Genomic DNA, 18,027 nt, shown 5'->3' on the forward strand with positions numbered 1-18,027 from the left:
AGTTTGAATCTGTGTCTTTGAAAAATGCTAATATATCTGGAATGGTTCTCCTTATAAGAATGAGTCATATTTCAAACTTGTCCCTTTCCTGTTGTCCATCCCACTGCCATATGTTTTATGAATCCACATTGTCCACTACAGGATTATAAGAAGCCATAGCTTATTCTTGACAGCATCGGTTTCAATGCAGGAACTAGTGCTGGTTGGCACATTCATGCATACACTCACATTCAGTCATACTAGGCCAGTTTAAGGTAGCATATCTTTTTGATATAGAACAAGAGCAGCGTGCCCACAGAAAACCTTTGTGGACAAAGGTACAACATGCAAACTGACTTAAAATAAGTTGTGAAACATGCAGACAAATTGGTATACAGTAAGATGTGGTTGCTTCAGAATTTTTCATCATGCACATATGATTTGTAAGTCACTTTGAATAGTATTTATAGAATAATCTTAATGCACAACAAAGTAAAATTTTATCACATAGGCTAAAATATTTAAAATCGAGGCTAATGTTTTTCTAAGACCCCCTGAAACAAATTCAGTATAGTATAATATTGTAACATGCAATTCTTGTTTGCTAAAAACCAAATATTGCAGAGTTCTATCAGGGTCAATGTTTTTTTTTTTTGCACTTGCTTTAATCATAAGATACCTCTAAAGAGAAAATTACAAAAAATCTCAAATAACCATTTTCTAGCTTTTAAGTATTTTCTCTTTTTTTTTGAAGGTATTCTTCCATGGGTGAAGTTGATTGACAATTTTGATGCTCAGTACTCTTACATCACTAACGAGGACAACATTTTTACTTTCCGTACTAATCTGTTGTCTCCTCGTTATCGACTCATCAATATTAATGTGCACAAACCAGAGCCATCAAATTGGATTACTCTGATACCAGAACATGAGAAGGATGTGCTGGGTAAGGCATTTTTTCCAATTTGAATAGGAAAAAAGTGGACTGGAGCTGCTCCACAACAAAGTTTTCATTACTGTATATACTGTACTCTGAAATGAAATTTAGGAAAGTAATATGTCCTTATCAAAGTTGGTTCAGGAGGAGGAAAAAATATCACAGTCAATTAAGACCTTGAATTACTTTAATTCCTTTGGACCACAAAAAAGAGGTGTTCTAAAATATTAAAACATAGATATAACAAAATTCTCAGAAATAAATGGAGATTCTTTATTTTTCCTTTGACTCTGACTGCTAGAGTTTGCAAAATAGGTAATTTTGACTTCACTGTTCAAATATATAATGCATAGAGGAAAACATCTAAGGCTTATTCTGACAGTACTTCACAAGATGGGAGTGCGAAAGGTTTTCTGATTGCCCCAGCATTGCTTGGGGATTCCAATAAAGTCACAAACATATATACAGTCGATCCTTGATATATGACCGGCCTGACATGCGAACAACTTGTTTTATGACCAAAATTTTTGTTTTGAATTACGACCAACGTCTTCCGTTATGACCCAAATGCGGTCACATGTATCTACTTGTGCGATTGTAAACAAACAGCCGAGAGCGTTCATAAGCGTCAGTCGGAGCCCAGATACATGTGTTTGTGGACGTAATTTCAGTCAGTGCAGTGATTTATATAATTTATTATATAAATTGTGAAGAAGGAAATTGTGCGGAAATATGAGAGTGGTGTTTGTGTGACCGATCTCGCTAATATGTACAGCATGTCAAAATCCACCATCTCGACAATTTTACAAAGAAAAGATTTGTATAAGGAGGCTCCTTCCAAACAATAACCACCTTCCATTTCATTCTCCTTCTCCTCCCTTCCTGCAACCCAAAGATATCAAATTAAATGGTAAGTACAGTATGAAATTGTTGTTTCTGGTAGGCTAGGCACTTTTTATAACTTTTTGGTTAGTACATTAGAAAAATTATTGGTGTTTTGGTAAATTATGCACATTATACAACCCTTTTTTATTATGAAAAGGTTAACTAAGTGTTGCTGTTGGAGGTTCGGAACGCATTATGGGTATTTCCATTATTTCTTATGGGAAAAATAGTCTTGACTTACAACCAACTTGAGTTACAACCAGCCTTCACAAACGAATTGAGTTCGTATGTCAAGGGTCCACTGTATACATATATGTATTTATTTGTGTTTCTAGCTAAATGATTATCAAAAGTGTTCAACTAACAAAATAATAACTTTATGCAGGATTATAGTAACCTGTGGTTCATTATATATGTTTTTGGGTGAGACATTTTTTGTGGGATTTGAGTGTCAGAAGGTCTTATTTTTAATCATATTGAATACATCTAGTTAGTATTCCACATGTCTATCAGTGCAGATGTTCCATGTGTTGTTGAGGGAAGAACCCAAAAAAGTTCCTGATTATCGATTCATGTCTTGAGATTTTAATATATTAAGTACATATTCATACATATTTATACCCATTTAAAAAATATTTACTTTTGTGAAACTCCACGATTTATAAAAAAAATTAAAGTCTGTCTGTCCTCTTTACTTCATTCTCTCTCAAACAACCTTTCACTGTGAGGGGTGTGGTTTCTTATAGCTCATTTTGTGAATAGTGCAGTTGCAGTTGTCATTAAAAATATAAGCACTCAGGCTGTACTGTTTTAAGTTGTCAGTTTTCATTTTACAAAAATTTAGACAAATAAGCTCTCATACAACTCAGGAAGATGATGAAATGTTTAACCTTATCTGTATGAGTCAGAATATACTGGTGAGGGCCAGCAGGAATCAGTGAGAGAAAAAAGAACAGAGAGAATTAGAGCAACAGAGCGAAGGGAATTTACATCCTGTAGCTACTTAGAGTCTCAGAAAAACTGGTGATTGGTGTTACACTTGTGACCAATGTGAAACAATGTCTACCAAGGACAAAAAAAATTATTGCGTAGTGTAGGACTTACTGCTACTGGTACTGGAAAATTTACCCATGCTTGGGGTTAAGCTCACTTTTTCACACACAAGTGGAAAACTGGAAGAAGCAATTGAAGCCAGAAGGAGAAATCTGACTGTTTTTTTAGAGTAAGTTTTTTTATTAATCAGGTCAGGTTAGCTGTAGCACTACATTACTAACCACTGATCCCTCAAAACTGGCATATTCTCCAGTATTTGTGTCGGGATTTTCATAAATTCTCCAATTTGTCTCTCACACCCAAACAATGTATAGTTTATATATAACCTAAATGCCATAAGTCATAGCTTCAAAAATCATTGTAAAGGGTTGATGGAAAAAATAGATACTAATTTGTTTATTTTTTTGCACATGCCACATTTATGCACTTTCATTTCAACTTAGATCACTGTTTTGCACCATGTTGTTGTCATGCTAGCTGTTGTTTACGTAAGAGTGATACTGACAACAGTCAATGTAAATAGAGAAATGAACACAAGTGTATCCTTAACTCTGGAAAGATAGTGCCAAGAATTTATGATAAAAATGAGACACTTCCACGTTTCTTTTTTAATGTAAACCTTTTCTGCTTCTGAGTTTTACGTATTTGGTGATGTTTACACCTTTTCTTTCTTTATAGCTTATAAATAATGTTTTGCTTAACAATACAAGTTGCCAGTGCAAGGGACAATATGCCACAAATATGAAAAAATTACTTAGAAATTAAAAAATACCAAAACTATTTCATATTTGCAACATTGTGGGACTTGAATGGATTGCTAAAAGTATAAACTATATACAGTAAACCTGGCAAAGTGTTTTTCCCATATTGAGTCATGTTTTTGAACAAACACAACAGACATTTTTTTCAGAGAAAACGTGCATGAAGCAGACCATATAAAAATCTGTAGACCCAAAATGTCATTTTTTAATTTTAACAGATTTTGCAGCTTGTGTTAATAACAATTTCCTTCTTGTGGACTACATGCATGATGTTAAGGATGTTCTCCATTTATATGACCTTAAAACTGGAAAGTTTCTGAAGAACTTGCCTTTGGATGTGGGTACTATCTCTGGAATCAGCTGCAAAAAGAAGCACACAGATTTCTTCTACAAATTTACATCATTTACCACTCCAGGTAATTTAACTAAACTTGTATATGAGTAAAGAAATAGAAGATCCTGTATATTTGGTAAACTTAAAACAATCAACACATGAGAGTGTTAAATAGTAAAAGAAAAAAAAAATCATAGAATGTTGCAAGGAACATTGTGTTAAAGCCCAGCAATTTGAGTAAGTCTTAACAATTTATGTTAATAAAGTTAAGACTGGGAGTAAAACTATTAATATTAAACAAGTAATATGTCAACAAAGTCATATGAGCTACTTGAGCAAACAGCTGTGAGACCAAAAATAATTCATCTGTATTACATCTGATGTTAAAAATAAAACCAGTGGCCACCTAATTAGATTCTAAGAGAAAGCTAAAACTCCTCACGCTAATCTAGTGTAGTTCTGAAAGAGATCCTGCAAATCCCTTTTTATTATTATCAATGGTGTAATTTGGGGCATAAAATAACATGTAACTTTAATTGTATAATTTTTTGTAGAAATTCAGCACACATTATCTGTAAGAAACTGTGCTCATAATTCATATTTTTTTTTATATTTTAACTAGATATTTTATGATGTAACAATTTCTACCTATATCCATATTAATATCATGTTTATTTGAATTTTACTGCACATTATAGGCAGCTTGTCTTCCCACATTTATTATTGCTGAATATCAACTATTTCTCCCATAAGAGTGAAAAGGTCCTATATCCACAACATTATTGCATTGCATTTTGCTAAATCGGGTGCTCCAATTTCCTCCCATAGTCTAAAGACATGCAGGTTAGGTGCATTGGCGATCCTAAATTGTCCCTAGTGTGTGCTTGGTGTGTGAGTGTGTGTGTGTCCTGCGGTGGGCTGGCGCCCTGCCCGGGATTTGTTCCTGCCTTGTGCCCTGTGTTGGCTGGGGTTGGCTCCAGCAGACCCCCATGACCCTGTGTTAGGATATAGCAGGTTAGATAATAGATTCATTCATCCATCCATCCAAGTGCCACGGCATACCTCTAATGCACATCTTCATTAACTGAATACTATATGAGCTATTAATTTACAACACAATAAATTAGTAGTTCCCAACATATCATTACAGAATAGTAATGTTTCCTGTAAAAGCTTTGGTCAGAAACCAGATCATCATATAGTAAATCTAGGAGTCTTCATTTTTAAGCTTCTGTATTCAAAATTGTAAGCTTTTTTTCAATGACTATGCAACCCTAAAGATAAATTTCACAACCCTTATTACTTTACTTGCATGTCTTCCTTGTGCTGCATAGCTTCAAACATGTGGAAATCCCATAGGATGTAGGATTATATGTATTATATGTGACACTTAAAATCTGTTAGGCAGCTTTAAAAGCAATAGACCTTTTACAAAGGTAATTTACACAGTAGTAATGGTAAAGCTGAAAGTGAACAGATCAGCCTGCGAAATGCAAAAAAAAAAAAAAATTCACAAAAATGGGATTGCCTGTCCCCTCAGGTTCATCAAAGAGAAACTGCAGTAGGCCATTTCACACTGCCTTGTCTCATCTGTAATGCACACAAGAAACCCATATAAAATCATTTATTAATGGTTGAACATATTAAATTAAGTCAGTAATATATTTTCTTTTTCCCCAATTATGATTTCTTTCACAACTAGAGGCAATAAAACAAAATGTCCCTACCAACCTCTCTTACAAAGAATATAACTTGAGGTTATTTGAGTCTTTTGTGTTGTACAAGTGAAACTTTTGAATATGCTTAATGTTGCATTGTAAAGAACTTTAAGCATCTTCTCCTCATGTTTAATATCTATCTAGTGTGAATGATTTTTTAGGAAATTACTAATTTTAGAAACAACTCAGAACACAAAAAACAAGCTACACAGCTGGTGGAGGATAGATAGTCTTGACACATTTCAATGTGGATGCCATGCTGAAAGTGGGGGAAGGCAGTCAAAGAATGTAGCAGACTAAGCTAAATGTGTCTGTTTCCCTGCTGGACCCTTTAAAGTTACAACAATAAAGTAATACAGGTGACCTGAATTAATTTTTTATTATGCCTTGTCTCAACAGCTAACTAAGACACGCACTGCATGTGAAATTGAGTGTTAGCTAAACTAGCAAAAAAAAGCTTTGCCAAGTTTGAAAAGATTCTTAAAGTTATGATTTTTAAAGTCACTACAAATAGTAGAATGAAAATCAGAAATGTGTCAGTTATCTTAAATTAGAAAGGAAACCAGGTGTTACTTACTAAATGAATTCTTAATAGTTTTACTATAAAACATCAATAAGTCAGTAATTTTGGCTTCAATAGTGAATACCTACATGATTATGAACACAATAATATTTTTAGGGTGCCAGAGAAGTCTTTAAAAAGCAATTTTTAGTACAACTGTTAATCCAAGAGCAGAGCAGTGAAGTAGAAACATTTTGAAATGTTTAACTAGTGTCTGACTCGATCCTCCTTTGCCAAAAGCTTTGTAATTATTTGTATGTTATTACTGATACCTGTAATTGTGCTTTTTTCTTTCTTTTAGGAATTATCTTTCACTGTGATCTGACATCTGACATTCTGGAGCCTACAGTGTTTAAAGAGGTACCAATTAAGGGAATCAACCCTGCTGACTACCAGACCATTCAGGTACATTCATTCTGTGTAGGAACAAAGGAAAACTTTACATTATCAATAGTTTTGTCTCAAGTAAAATCATTCTGTTTCAGAATAGTATCAGACTGCAGGTATAATCTATTTATTGTTTTGTTTACTTTTCTGAGCTACATGCTTGTCCACTCTGCGCAAATAATAATGAACTTGCATTTTAAAGTTATAGCAGGTGAGTACCAGGCAGAAAATTGAGCTTTAACTAGAAAAGGTGTAATTTTTGATTTTCTCAATCTGTTCAAGCAGTAGTTAGTTCTTTTAGTAGTTTTGCCTACCATCAGCAGAGATTATGTCTTTAAAATTTCAGACCAAATGTATTTTATTAAGGGCCTTTTACAGGGCACCAGAGACTTTACAAAGTACATACAGTATTAATAAAAAAAGTACAATAATAATACAAAAAACAAAGTACAATAATATACAATATCAGTCAAAAATGCAAGGAAATAAAAAAACAAAGCATCAATAAAAAATTAAGTTTTAATACATAGAATCAATTCACCCATCCGTCACTTTTCAAATTCTCTTAGTTTAGTTCAGGGTTGTGAAGTTCCAGAGCCTAGCCCAGAAATGGCAGACAAAAGACAAAACTTAGACCTAGAAAGGGCACACACAAACACACTTGCACTGGAGGTGATCAAAGTCACTATTTAGCTTAACTAGTTTTTCTTTGGAGTGGCGGAGGAGAGCCAGGATACCTAGAGATAAACTAATATAAAATTGTGCCACCTAATTTAAATCCTCTTAATTTAGTTCAGGGTCCTGAAATCTGGAGCCTGTCATAATAGCTTCAGCCACAATTAAGAAATCTTGGACAGGGCACTAGTCTATTGCTGGTCACACTCATCTACATATGCACATTCACACACAGACAAATTAGAGCTATGGGTGAGAGGAGAACCAAAATACCCAGAGGAAAATCAATACAGACGAAGTGATAACTAAATGTAAAATGTACCTGGGTGTATGATTCACACCCAGGATGCCACCCTAATATATAGCAGTATTCTTAAGATTTCATCAACAGTACTGTTCAAGTGGCATCTTTTTTAAATCTATAGTACATAATCAGCTAAAATCTGTCATTGCAAAAGGAAGCATTTGAAGTATGGTCATTGAATGTGTTCACCACCTGAAATGTGTGATAAGACTTTGCACAAAATTGTTTTCTTTTGGTTATTGTAATTAATGTATTGTATTTTTAATAACCTCCTACATAGATTTTCAAGTTCAGAAATTTTCCGTCCTTTAATCCCTGAGTATGCTAATGGTACCATTTGAGGGGAAAAAATTCCAATCACTGAACTTTTAGTGCACCTCATAGAACAAACATTACAGACTGCTGGATTTACTACTCAAGAAATTTAGTTGTAGCATGTTCCAGCAAATACAGCTTAGTTTGTCTTGCATTTGAGGTGTGCTGATGTATTGTGGTTAACAAACTTGAAGTTCGAAATAAAGTTAAGGAAAAGCAGTGCTGAGCACGAACTAACATTCACAGAGGTTGGACATTTCACAGTGAGATGAAAAGTTGTCTCTGTACAATGACGAGCATAGAATTAAGACACTTAAAGGAATAAACCAGCCTGAAATAATATATTTTAATTTGTTACTTACCCCTTGTAGTTTGTAGTGGTGGCTAAGTAAACTTTGTGATTTCATGTTTTTATGCAGTGTATGGTGACCAATGTTAAACAACATAAAACAATATCAAAACATTCATAAAAAATCTCACATAAATTGTGCCGCATGAAAAATAATCCAATTGTATGTTCACAATTTCCCAAATACATGTATTTGTTACTGGATTATTGTTAAAAAAAACAATTCTGGAAAATGCCATTGTGAACAAAAGTGGAACTCACTCAGATGCGAATGATCAGAGTTAATAAATATCCCCATATAATAGTGTTACTTTATAAATACACTATACAAATAAGACTTTGGCACTGCCTTTTCTTTGAAAAGAAAATATACCACCCTTCCCTGTCTTTGAGCAGATGAGTCACATGGTTCCTATTATGTTTTGTGTAAGTAGAAAGAAACAACCAAGTATTTGAAACACTTGCTTACCAAGAGTTTCTCAAAATATTGCCACAACTCTCTAAAGAAAAAAAAATCATAGGCAGTTATCAGCAAGAAATATTTATCAGTGTGTACGTTTCCATCTAAATTGGCCAGCATGGAATTAATGTAACTCTCTTGATATTCTTGTTTTCCAGGTGTTTTATCCAAGCAAAGATGGAACAAAAATTCCTATGTTCTTAGTACATGCCAAAGGAATCAAGATGGATGGATCTCACCCAGTATTTCTGTATGGCTATGGAGGCTTTAACCATTCCATTCAACCTTCATACAAGTCAGTATTTCGTAAAATATTCTGCTATAATTCTTCTAAATGTGACTTAATTGTAAAAGTACAATTTCTGTTATGAATGGTATGTCAGGCAAAAACTGAAGGTGTCACTATTAACAAACAGTAAATAATCCTTACAAAGTATAACATAACATTTTTAGCCCACTTAATCTAATTCAGAATTGTATAGGGCAGGAGTCTATTCTGGAAGCATAAGATGCATGACAGGAAATAGCCATGGACATGGTGTCAATTGTTTGTAAGACCTCCATAAACAGCACATCAGAATTTGGGATAAGGTGTTGAATTGAAGTGTTTATTGAAATGTTGAATGAAATGTTTATTTTTATGCATTTGATGAATGATGTGCTTTGGAGATTAACTACCTCTGAAAAGAGAACCTCTTTCTGTTAATGTCAAGCAGCTTATACACTAATGTTAGTTACTTCACACTCCAACAACCATTCACTAGTGAATCATTTTCTAGCTATGCTCATTTCTGAGCTTAGTGCTGTGTTTTGAATATAACCCGTTTATACTGACTAAAAATGACATGCATAGGTGAAGAAGCTGCACTTCTTGTTTTGTTGATTTGTGAACTCTGAACATAAACAAGATATTGAAAGGGGAGAGAGTGCTACATAAGTACTTCACTAACATAGTTAATACAGATTAGGACTTGCTATTCTTCTCCTATGTATGAGTAAAGGACATACATTCATTGGATAAGATCTACTTCTTTCGGCTGCTCCCATTAGCCACAGCGGATCATCTTCTTCCATATCTTTCTGTCCTCTGCATCTTGTTCTGTTACACCCATCACCTGCATGTCCTCTCTCACCACATCCATAAACCTTCACTTAGGTCTTCCTGTTTTCCTCTTCCCTGGCAGCTCCATCCTTAGCATCCTTCTCTCAATATACTCAGCATCTCTCCTCTGCACATGTCCAAAACAACTCAATCTCACCTCTCTGACTTTGTCTCCCAACCGTCCAACTTGAGCTGACCCCCTAATTTACTAATTTCTAATCCTATCCATCCTCATCACACCCAGTGCAAATCTTAGCATCTTTAACTCTGCTACCTCCAGCTCTGTCTCCTGCTTTCTGGTCAGTGCCACCGTCTCCAACCCATATAACATAGCTGGTCTCAATACCGTCCTATAGATCTTCCCTTTCACTCTTGCTGATACGTGTCTGTCACAAATTGCTCCTGACACTCTTCTCCACCCATTCCACCCTGCTGCACTCTCTTTTTCACCTTTCTTCTACAATCCCCATTACTCTGTACTGTTGATCCCAAGTATTTAAACTCATCCACCTTCGCCAACTCTACTCCCTGCATCTTCACTATTCCACTGACCTCCCTCTTATTTACGCACATGTATTTTGTCTTGTTCCTACTGACCTTCATTCCTTTCCTCTCTAGAGCATATCTCCACCTCTCCAGGGTCTCCTCAACCTGCTCCCTACTATCGCTACAGATCACAATGTCATCAGCAAACATCATAGTTCACGGGGACTCCTGTCTAATCTCGTCTGTCAACCTGTGCATCACCATTGCAAATAAGAAAGGGCTCAGAGCCGATCCCTGATGTAATCCCACCTCCACATTGAATGCATCCGTTGCTCCTACCGCAGACCTCACCACTGTCACACTTCCCTCGTACATATCCTGTACAACTGTTACGTACTTCTCTGCCACTCCCGACTTCCTCATACAATACCACAGTTCCTCTCAAGGCACCCTGTCATATGCTTTCTCCAGGTCCACAAAGACGCAATGCAACTCCTTCTGGCCTTCTCTAAACTTCTCCATCAACATGCTCAGAGCAAACATTGCATCTGTGGTGCTCTTTTTTGGCATGAAACCATACTGCTGCTCACTAATCATCACCTCACTTAACCAAGCTTCCACTACTCTTTCCCATAACTTCATGCTGTGGCTCCACAATTTTTTTCCCCTGTAGTTACTGCAGCCCTGCACATCCCCCTTATTCTTAAATATCGGCACCAGTACACTTCTTCTCCACTCCTCAGGCATCCTCTCACTTTCCAAGATTCCATTAAACAATCTGGTTAAAAACTCCACTGCCATCTCTCCTAAACACCTCCATGCTTCCACAGGTATGTCATTTGGACCAACGGCCTTTCTATTTTTCATCCTCTTCATAGCTGTCCTTACTTCCTCCTTGCTAATCCGTTGCACTTCCTGATTCACTATCTCCACATCATCCAACCTCTTCTCTCTCTCTCGTTCTCTTCATTCATCAGCTTCTCAAAGTACTCTTTCCATCTGCTGAACACACTCTCCTCACTTGTGAGTACGTTTCCATCTTTATCCTTTATCACCCTAACCTGCTGCACATTTTTCCCAGCTCGGTCCCTCTGTCTAGCCAATCAGTACAGGTCCTTTTCTCCCTCCTTAGTGTCCAACCTCTCATACAACTCGTCATACGCTTTTTCTTTCACCCTTCTTGCTGTCACCCTTACTACATCTGCTGTAGTTTCCCAGCTGTCTGGTAACTCTTCACTGCTACCTAGTGCCTCACCTCCTCCCTAAACTCAACCTTGCATTCTTCCTTTTTCAACTTCCAGCATTTGATCCTTGGCACTGTCCTCACTCTCTTCCTCTTCTTGATCTCCAGGACCACCATCCTTTGCTGCTTAACTACATTGTCCCCTGCCACCACTTTGCAGTCTTCAATCTCCTTCAGAACAACTCCTCTGCATAGGATGTAATCTACCTGTGTGCATCTTCCTCTACTCTTGTACGTAACCCTATGTTCCTCCCTCTTCTTAAAATACGTATTCACCACAGCCATGTCCATCCTTTTGGCAAAATCCAGTATCCTCTGACCTTCTTCATTCCTCTCCTTGACACCATACCTACCCATCACCTCCTCGTCTCCACTGTTCCCTTCACCAACATGCCCACTGCAATCCACACCATGATAGAACAATTTGAATCCCCCTCCAATCCACCTGGCCTTACTTCCCTTCCATTTAGTCTTGTGCATGCACAATATATCAACCTTCCTTCTCTCCATCATATCGGCTAACTCTCTCCCCTTACCAGTCATACTGCCAACCTTCAAAGTTCCTACCCTCAGTTCCACTCTCTTTACTTTCCTCCTCTCCTCCTGCCTCCGGACACGTCTCCCCCCTCTTCTTCTCCTCCTTCTTCTTCGGCCAACAGTAGCCCAATTTCTGCCAGCACCCTGTTGGCTAACAGTACTGGTGGCGGCCGTTGTTAACCCGGGGCTCGACCGATCCGGTATGGAAATTTGTACTGTTGTCCGCATATTGATTTGGTAAAAGTTTACACTGGATGCCCTTCCTGACGTAACCATCCCCATTTATCCGGGCTTGGGACCAGCACGAAGAAACACACTGGTTTGTGCATCCCCTGTGGCTGGGTTTTTATTGGATAAGGCATGTAAAATCAGCCCTGGGATTCATATGCATTTGCGTTTAAATTGACTTAGCAAGCAATATCATTCTGCATGGTGCTTGTTCTGTTGCTGAGGTTTTTTTTTCTTTTATTGATGTAACTCTGTAATATTTTTTTCATCCACGAGGTGGAGATGGTATAAGTCCAATGCATGCATTTTATTCTAAAGTAGGAAGTAACTTCACTGACATCTTGTGGCAAGAATTGCTTGCAAAACATAAGCACTACAGACACCCTCACTTTAAAATCTGTGAGTTGTAATTTTAAGTTACAAATGTATTACAGGTTAACCTAATACAATCTGAAAAAGAAGATATATAAAATTCTGTATATACATGAAAAATAGTAATATGCAGTTTGTGTTGTCAGTTATTCCTTATAGATAAAGAGATAGTACTTAGAGCTCATCATTGGAGTGCCCTTATATTATTACACAACAAATATTTGCATTTTATTTATATACTTTCTTCTTTATATATTAAATTTAATTGGCAAAATTCTGTTCCGTAACTTTTTTTATTATTATAGCCTGTTTTAAATGTATTTTATTGAGCACACAACTGCAAGTTTTAGCTGAATTATGAGCACTTTTGACACTTAAGCTGCACTGAACTGCAAGTATTACAGCAGCACTTTAGATGTTATGATGATAATGTTATATTTTATTTGGATAAATGATATTGACAATTTTATTGTCCAATTGCATACAAATGTTAACAGTTTTTACCATTACTGTTTATACCTGGAAGCTACAAGAAATATGTGATCAACTATTGAATTCCAGTTCTCGATAATACAGGTAATGTTCTCAGAAAAGGAAACTCTACAATGTATTTAGGATTTGTATTGGATGACTGAAGGCGCTAAAAAGCAATACAGCTAAATACTAAGTCTCATTATCAGCAAGGACTGTCTTCTAATTTGGAAACTGGTTGGAACAAAACATTTCAACCACTATGGCCATTCAGGACCTTGAGCGAATATCCCTGCTTTATGGTTTAAATATTTTGTGTATAAAATACAAAGCATTACTCCCTGGTTTAGCCATAATACCCAACATGGTTCTAAGTCTGTGTGTATACTTGGAGTGTGTACGTTTTATTGAATTCAGGTTTTCCACATCACACACTAGATGGTTACATGTGTTTATTTCAGCTCTTCCAGTGCTTTCTCTTAATTTTCCCCAGAACTACCAGTTGTACTTTCTTGTTTGAGCATGAAAAGTATATTGTTCAAATTGTATCGGTTCAGTGTATGTGAATTTGTCATGAGATGGGCAGGGATAATGTGTAGGGTTGTGGCTACTGTTGCTGGAATAAGCACAGGGTTTTCATTCAGATCATAATCTGACAGAGTGTGTAAGAAAGTAGATGGATAGATGTTGTAATTAAGTGGCTGAAATTATTTTGCTCTGATCTCTATTAAATAGGAGCTTAACATAATTGTGGGAAGGTTCTCTGTTTTTGTTGAAATGTCATGGTTTGCCCGCCACACTTCAAGTACTGATTAAAATAATTATAAACTTCAAAGCAGCCATAAGTATGACCTGAATATGTACATTTACACTATTATTATTCATCTTCCTACACAAAAGAGAAATGTGTGAGACAAAATAATGGTACAATATTGAAGTTCAAGTTTTCTGGTGTCTGCAAAATCCACCACAATTACATTGTTTTTTGATACAAACAGAAAAAAAGAGATTTTTTTGTTAAATTTTTGACAATTTAATTTATTTTTCTGGTTTGTAGTGTTGCTAATCTGTTGTTTGTGAGACATCTCAATGGAATTCTGGCCATAGCTAATATTCGAGGAGGGGGAGAGTATGGTCAAACATGGCACAAAGGTAATGTATGGCTTAATCATTTACAATTTAAAATAACTGACATTTCTGTTTGAAGGCACTTTCTCGAGATTAAAATCTCAGAAAAGAAAGACAGCTGTTTTGCATTTTCTGTTTTAATGTAGATAAAATGTGTTATGTTCTAAGAAGTGTTGCATGGTGTAGCACTGTTACCTCAAAATTGTGTATTGAAGTACTTGTTGTTGGTTGTTCCCCTGGTGCTTGTGTGGAATTCATGCAGCAAGTCTTATTTTTTATGCAACCATTTGTTTGGCACCTTTGTAGTTGCATTTCCACTGTGCCTGGTGAGGAGCTGTTGTTAACGCAGAGAGGAGTATACAATACAATACAATACAATTTATTTTTGTATAGCCCAAAATCACACAAGTAGTGCCGTAATGGGCTTTAACAGCCCCCCAACCTTCACTCTATTAAGATATACCTGCTTCTTTTTGTGCTCCATAGAGCACAAAAGGCAAAATGGAGCTGCCTAAAATAAAAGGCAATCCAGGCAAACAAGGTCAGAATACAGAAATCTAGAGCAAGGTCAAAAACCGCACAGTTTTGAAATTTAGGAAATCCAATAAATTATTGAAACACAAGAGAAAAGCTCAAGTAAATCATCACCACCAGACACATTCAAAATGTACAGCTAGGAACTGTGTGATACCCTTCAAATTTATAAGGGAGGGCAGTTCCTGCAGGTGATTGACAGGTGGCCCTGCCTCTTGGGGAATCACCCAAAAAACACATGGAACTTAACACGGGTAGCTTACATACATAAGCAAAAACAAGGAATGCACATACACATAATCAATAAAAGTACCATTAATATAAATAAAAGAGTCAAAAACAGATATAAAACATGTATTTGAACCCCATAGGAGGAACTCTGGATGAGAGTTGCAGAAAGATTATAGTTTGCATTTTACTATAAGGACCCTGTTACCCCAGATTATTTTAAAGTTTTCTATAATAACCTTGTCAGCTTATCTTTAGCTCTTTAGTGTGTAACAGTTTCAGCCTAACTGATGAACTAGTGTACTGTCAGTAAAATGAGCGGTTAGGAGTATGGAAGAACCAGGAACTGAAGCATTGTCAAAAAATCAAATTAAATTCTGTAAGCAGGCACCAAATAATCTGTCACCAAAACCAAATCACTAACCCAAACTGAAGTCAAAAAGGGAATCACCAGTTTTGCAAAGTGTGAAACCCAGTAATACAATTGTAAAACCTTGTTTTAATATCAGCAATCCCAGGTAAAGGTTGGCAACTTATAATGCTAGTTCCAGCATTCATTGTCTTGTCAAATGGAATCTCAAAATGCAATCACCCTTAAGAAAAACAAAGTGGTATTGCAGTAAACGAAAGTACAAAAATAATAAAATATAATAAAGTAATAATATATATATAACTCTGCTGTTTTGATATGAACCAAATAATGATACCAAATTGTTTCTTCATATTCAGAACCCTCAAAAATGCATAAAGAAGTCTCAGAAAAAATACATTAAATGCTTAATAATTTTTAATGACATCTACTGTAACAAGTATACTGCACATTTTTAAATTAAAGCCACAGTCACCACATTTATTATTTTATTTTCCTATCAAAAATATGAGTCTAAATAACCAAGAAGAGTGCAGCAGAGGGAATCACCTAACCATGATAATTCCAAAAAAATAAAACCCCTAATAACCCATTGCAACACTCCATTTGATATAATACCTTGCCTCAAAATACCCTTTTGCCAATCTCTTTATACCAGTGTGCATTTTCTGTCTACTCTACAGGGTCCAGATTCAATAACGCATTCGTAGAGCAAACTTTATTATTTAAATCAAAGCCATGAATGATGCAGTTACCCAGTAGCCCTAACTGTATATGTGTGCTAATTCCCAGGGACTTTCAGACAGCCAAATACCATTGTTTAATAATTTAAAAATGTATATTGTATTTGTAATCACTCTGTATCACACTGGACTTAAAAGATGAAGTGTACATAAAAAGAATAAATTGATTTGAATTGATACTAATACATAAGTGCTTCTATTCCAACCCCATAAAAAGTGACCCTGTCCTTATTGAGATCCAGTCACTCCCTCTGCATGTCTCCTTAGGTAATGAGAGTCCACTTTGGACATGGCATCCACTAATGGCTCCTCGTACTTTTTTTGACCATGTTTCTGGTACTTTACCTTTATTAAAACAAGATGATAAAACAATGTTAGATCTTTTAACTACTGCTTGTATTCCAGGCCAGATAATGGAATTATACCTTTCCCATGCTTAAAAAAATGTGTTTTTGATTTTCCCTTTTTTGACAGGTCAGATTGTGATTACTGTTTCGATATAACAGAAGTTCAAATGCTGTTTTTTCTAAAGTCTCTCTCTCTCACGCACACACACACCCTATGTTTCTCTGCTTCTTTTTCTCTAGTCAGGGTTGACCTTTGTTTTACACTTGAATGTTGCCAGGATAACTTTTGACTGAAGTTATAAAATAACTGAATGGATGCTGGGTGGGGTGGGGGGTTGAATTCTATGTTTGTTCTTTCTTTCCTTTCCTTCTTTTTCCTTTGTATTTCTGTTTTTCTCTGTATTCATTTTGAAGTAAATGGTTTTATATATTATGTAATTATTATGTTTTATTGAGTAGAATGCCTTTGTAATGATCTGTTTTTCAAAAATAAACTATATTAAAAAAGAAGTAAATGAGTGAATAAATAGTTTCTAACTTTCTTTGAAATTAATAATGAATTGTTATTTTAAACCCTCCCTTATCTCCGACATAAATTAAGCTGATTCAGTGATGAATGAGGGGATCCTAAATCTAAATTTCTATTTTCCAACTATATTAAAAAAATAGTTGAAGTAAAAGATAGAGAATATCCAACCATGTCTACTTTAATAACCATATGAATCAAATGTATCATTTTGAGTAGAAGTATTTGAGTGTCTGATCATAACAAATATTTCAAATTGTTTTAATAGCTGGATGTCTTGGCAATAAACAGAACTGTTTTGATGACTTCCAGTGTGCTGCCGAGTATTTAATCAGTCAAGGCTATACAACACCAAGTAAGCTTGCCATTAATGGAGCATCAAATGGAGGACTCCTAGTTGGTAAGAAGTATAAGCCTTTAAAATTCTAACGCTATATTTTACTGTCACTATTATTCACTATTACTGTTATGATCACTATTATTTCAGTATTTTGACATTTTATGTTATTAAAAGATATTCTTCCAGTGAAATATAAAAATGACTTTTTGATAGAAAATTAGCATTAATAGACAGTTAATAAAAGATATCATTGGAAGAATAAATTATGTGCCTTTTAAACGACTGCTGTTTTTAGGAAATTTGGAGTAACCTATGACAACAATTTACTGTTAAAATAATATATATATATATCTTTGTGTGTATGTACATGTCTAGTAGTAGTTGTACTATCTTTGCATTATGAAGTGTATAAAATTAAACTACACTACACTAATGCACTACTAATGATTCTAACATGTTTTATTAAAGCTGCCTGTGTGAACCAAAAACCAGAACTTTACGGCTGTGCTGTAGCAGAAGTTGGAGTAATGGACATGCTTAAGTTTCACAAATTCACTATTGGCCACGCTTGGACTACGGACTATGGGTGTTCTGAAGACGAGGAGCAGTTTGAATGGCTAATCAAGTAAGTTTTTAACAAAGAGTAAGGAAAC

At 35.6% G+C, this 18,027-nt stretch overlaps 1 protein-coding gene across 1 annotated transcript in view; it reads left to right on the top strand.

Moving 5' to 3' along the window:
• The window catches only part of LOC114664526 (prolyl endopeptidase-like), a 49,778-nt gene that overhangs the window by 26,751 nt on the left and 5,000 nt on the right, over positions 1–18,027 (top strand). The window contains exons 8-14 of the mRNA XM_028818673.2: positions 734–925; positions 3,834–4,031; positions 6,531–6,634; positions 8,878–9,014; positions 14,216–14,310; positions 17,303–17,434; positions 17,843–17,999. Coding sequence (XP_028674506.2) covers positions 734–925; positions 3,834–4,031; positions 6,531–6,634; positions 8,878–9,014; positions 14,216–14,310; positions 17,303–17,434; positions 17,843–17,999 — 1,015 coding nt within the window. The remainder of the gene's footprint in view (positions 1–733; positions 926–3,833; positions 4,032–6,530; positions 6,635–8,877; positions 9,015–14,215; positions 14,311–17,302; positions 17,435–17,842; positions 18,000–18,027) is intronic.

Source organism: Erpetoichthys calabaricus, chromosome 14 (genome assembly GCF_900747795.2).
Source record: "Erpetoichthys calabaricus chromosome 14, fErpCal1.3, whole genome shotgun sequence".
NCBI classification, from domain to species: Eukaryota; Metazoa; Chordata; class Cladistia; order Polypteriformes; family Polypteridae; genus Erpetoichthys; species Erpetoichthys calabaricus.